Source organism: Colias croceus, chromosome 24 (assembly GCF_905220415.1).
Source record: "Colias croceus chromosome 24, ilColCroc2.1".
NCBI classification, from domain to species: domain Eukaryota; kingdom Metazoa; phylum Arthropoda; class Insecta; order Lepidoptera; family Pieridae; genus Colias; species Colias croceus.
Genome location: NC_059560.1, coordinates 4,830,739 through 4,834,516, shown reverse-complemented (window position 1 = coordinate 4,834,516; position 3,778 = coordinate 4,830,739). Strand labels below are relative to the sequence as shown.

General features: G+C 39.3%; 1 protein-coding gene across 1 annotated transcript; it reads right to left on the bottom strand.

Moving 5' to 3' along the window:
* Nucleotides 1-1,568: 1,568 nt before the first annotated feature.
* On the bottom strand, nucleotides 1,569-2,858 carry LOC123702644. The gene has a single exon (XM_045650405.1). The coding sequence runs from the start codon at nucleotides 2,856-2,858 to the stop codon at nucleotides 1,569-1,571; it is 1,290 nt and encodes a 429-aa protein (XP_045506361.1).
* Nucleotides 2,859-3,778: the final 920 nt, after the last annotated feature.

Genomic DNA, 3,778 nt, shown 5'->3' with positions numbered 1-3,778 from the left:
ACAAACTTTAAATTGCATAAAAATAATTGAAGAGTTTGTATGAGTATCCTACATTTTTTTCAGCCCACCTTTTAAGCTTTACAACAAATATTTGAAATTGAAAACGTATTAAGCTTTCACAGATTATTCAATGATTAATTAACGCTTGCTTTGAGCTGCGTTCGAAAGCTTTTTTGGTGAAAAATAGAACCTAAACGGAACTCCTACAATTTAACATGGTTGAAAGACAAAGAAATTAAAGAGATAAGATAGATAAGATAGTCTACTTAAAAAATTATGCGAATATTGAAAATATATTTCATCACAAAAAAAAAATTACGACAAATCACAATCTTACCATATTTCTGACTTCCTTTTATAAAGTTTGTATTAAAAATATAACTAGATGATTTTTCACAACTTGGATTCAAGTAGACTTCAAACGGCTTAATAAATAACAAGTCGGACGAAATCTACTTAAAAGCACGTCAGAATAAATATCTTCTTCCATTTGTTAAAATACACTATTCACTACACATCTTTGCCATAAATTTAAGTAGGAAATTCACGGTTTAATATTAAAAAAAAACCGAACAAAGACCTACTTAAAATCATAACAATTATCTACGTTTAAACTATCACCAACTCAACTTACTTCACTAAAGTTACTTTATTATCTTGATGAACCAACTCAAACTGAGATACTATTATGATATGAAATGATCGCATCTTAACAGTTTTATACAAATGTTTAACTCATTAAGGGTGTGATTAGGACAAACAAACAAAACTAAATTCGATTGTTTACGTTTTGCAGTGTTTTGTTTACGAATGCAGAGGAACGTGATTAGCTTTAGTATGTTCCTAATTGTTTTGTTTAATGACTTAATTATTTTATTTGTCTTTGCAAAAATTGTTGAAGTAAATAAATGCGAATGTGAAAGCTTTTGTTGTGTGATCATACACAGGCGATAAAAAATAATTTTAAAAAAGGTGTTATATAAATGAAATTGACACGTATCTATGAAATGTAGAGAAAACTTGGAGATGTAATCTAATTTAAAGTAATCTAATTTAAGGAAACATACATTAATCTCAATGTTACATATATATATGTTATAGTGTAATTTGTATTCAAATATCCAATAATACGAATACCTACCTTTGTTAAGTAATTTTTGCTTTGTGCTTCTAGAAAACGTATTCAATAAGTTTGATACAGATTTGAGTTATTAATATTATCATAGTGAAGGTGTGGCATAAATTGAAATAATATTTTTTTAAATGCATGTTATTATGGCTATTTACTTCGCAGTCGATTTTGTAATTTTGACAGATTTTGGTTTCTTACGTTTGAAATTAAACCACAGATAATTATATTATACTAGCTGTATTTCTTCAAAATTAAAAATAGCAAAATTATATAATTCCCCATCATGTTAGAGCATGTAGAGCTGACTGAAAGAACAAACTGAAAAAGCTTGTATATCGATGTTCTGCCTTAATAATAATAATAATAGACGGGCATTTCTCCGCAACTCGACGTCAAGCGCCTATTTTGCGTGAGAGAGGGAGGTGGGGGAAACCAGCTAAAACTGAAACCACCCGAGCTCCTCCATGAAGCCAAGCAGCTTGTGAGGGCTGCCAAAGGCTTCGGGGAGGGACCCAGGAGACCCCAGGTGTCTTGCCCTGTACTCCGCAACCCCCTTACATTCCATGATGACGTGGGCTGCCGTTTCCTCGGTCGCCATGCAAGCTCTGCATAGCGGACTGTCTGTGATCCCTAGATTGAAGAGATGTTTGTTGAAGGGGCCGTGCCCTGTGAGGGTCCCTGTTATTACGCGTAGTTGCACTCTACGTAGGTTGAGAAGCCGACGTGCAAGTCTCGAGTCAATGTCCGGTAGGGCTTCTCTGGCTTGCTTGCAGTCAGATCTGCTTGACCATTCTGCTCTCTGAGCAGTGCTAGTGAGCTGGGTAATCATCATCCGGGTCCAGCTAGCAGGTATCGGTATAATGGGAAAAGGTCCCATGACCGGTGTTTCAGATGCCCTTCTGGCTAGTATATCAGCAGCATCGTTTCCACGTGAGTTACTGTGTCCTTTTATCCATTGTAGTACTAGGGAATTTCCCAGGTCACATACCTTAGTTAGGGCTAAGTGACACTCAAGGGTCAACCCTGAAGTGATTTCATGGCTTTTGATTGCCATGAGTGCTGCTTTGCTATCCGATAAGATCCGAATCGAATAGTTTGTTACATTTCTTTTAATTATGGCCGAAGCTGCAAGTAGAAGTCCTAGGCATTCAGCCTGAAAGACTGTATTATGGGGTCCCAAGGGGTGCGAGATGTTAATGTTTAGGTCCTCAGAGAAGACCCCAGCACCCGTCCCATTTCCAGTCTTGGACCCGTCCGTGAAGATTAGTAGGTCTTCAACGCTGTTGTGTTCTGACGTGTATTCACGCAGCTGTATCTTATATTTCTTGTCAAAGATGAATTGTTTTGGGATCTTATCACTTATGGCAAGGAGTGAGGACTCCTTCTCGGCTGCCATAGTTAAGATCTTACTGTGTGCTGTAGGCAACATTCTCCAGAGGTTTTGTGTCTTTAACCTTACAGCTGTCGCTAGAGCTTCTTGTCTTACAAAAAGATGTAGTGGTGGCAGGTCGAGCATTGCCTCAATCGCAGCAGTCGGTGTTGTGCTCATGCTGCCAGTGATTGCCAGACAGGCGAGTCTTTGAAATCTCTGCAGTTTGCTTATAGCCGCCGATTGTTGTGTCTTTGGCCACCAAACCACAGAGCCGTAAGTTAGCATTGGTCTTATGACAGTTTTGTAGAGCCACATTGTGACTTTCGGGGAGAGCCCCCATCTGTTACCAATCATTTTGTGGCACTGCCAGAAAGAGATGCTTGTTTTTTCGATCTTATTCTCAAGGTGTTTGTTCCAGTTGAGTTTATCGTCTAAGGTAATCCCGAGGTACTTAACCTCTTTCGATAACTGAAGTACGGAGCCAAATAGCTTTGGTAGCTGGTAGCTTCCTAGAAGGCGTCGGTTAGTGAATAGAACAAGTTCCGTCTTGCGCGGGTTCACTGAAAGGTCATATTTGTTGCACCAGCGCTCAACTATTAATAGAGCTCTCTGTGTAATTTCACAGACAACACTCGTGAACTTACCGGAGATAAGTATTACTAGGTCATCTGCATATCCAATGGTATGGAATTTGTTTTTGTTTAGTGTGCTGATCAAGTCGTTCACAACTAGGTTCCACAGGAGCGGTGAAAGTACTCCCCTTGTGGGCAGCCTCTGGTGACCAGCACTTTCTTTGTTTTATCCTTGCTAAGTTGTATCTCTCTACTGCCTAGCATGTTTATAATCCATGAGGCTACTGTGGGGTTAACCTCATGCTGTGATAGGGCGTTTTGTATACTTGAGTAGTGTGTCTTATCGAAAATCCCTCAATGTCTATGAAAGTGCCCGGGCACATTGATTTTTCTTGTAGGGCTTCTTCTATTTTGGACACCACACAGTGTAAGGCTGAATCGGTAGATTTACCATGGCTGTAAGCATGTTGGTTCCGATGTAGTGGAATACGCACGAGGGCAGTATCCCTAATGTGTCTATCACAGAGCCGTTCTAGTGTTTTGAGTAAAAAGGATGTGAGGCTGATAGGTCTGTGGGCTTTCGCATCCGTGTAGTCTGTTTTCCCTGGTTTAGGAATGAAAATAACGTCAACAGTCCTCCAGCTGGTCGGTATATAGCCGTGAGCAAGACTGGATGTCAGAATGGCAGATAGATGAGACGTG

Bases quoted from the DNA above. Each gene is read 5' to 3' on its own strand.
- LOC123702644 (XM_045650405.1), bottom strand. From the start codon at position 2,858: ATGATTGGTAACAGATGGGGGCTCTCCCCGAAAGTCACAATGTGGCTC.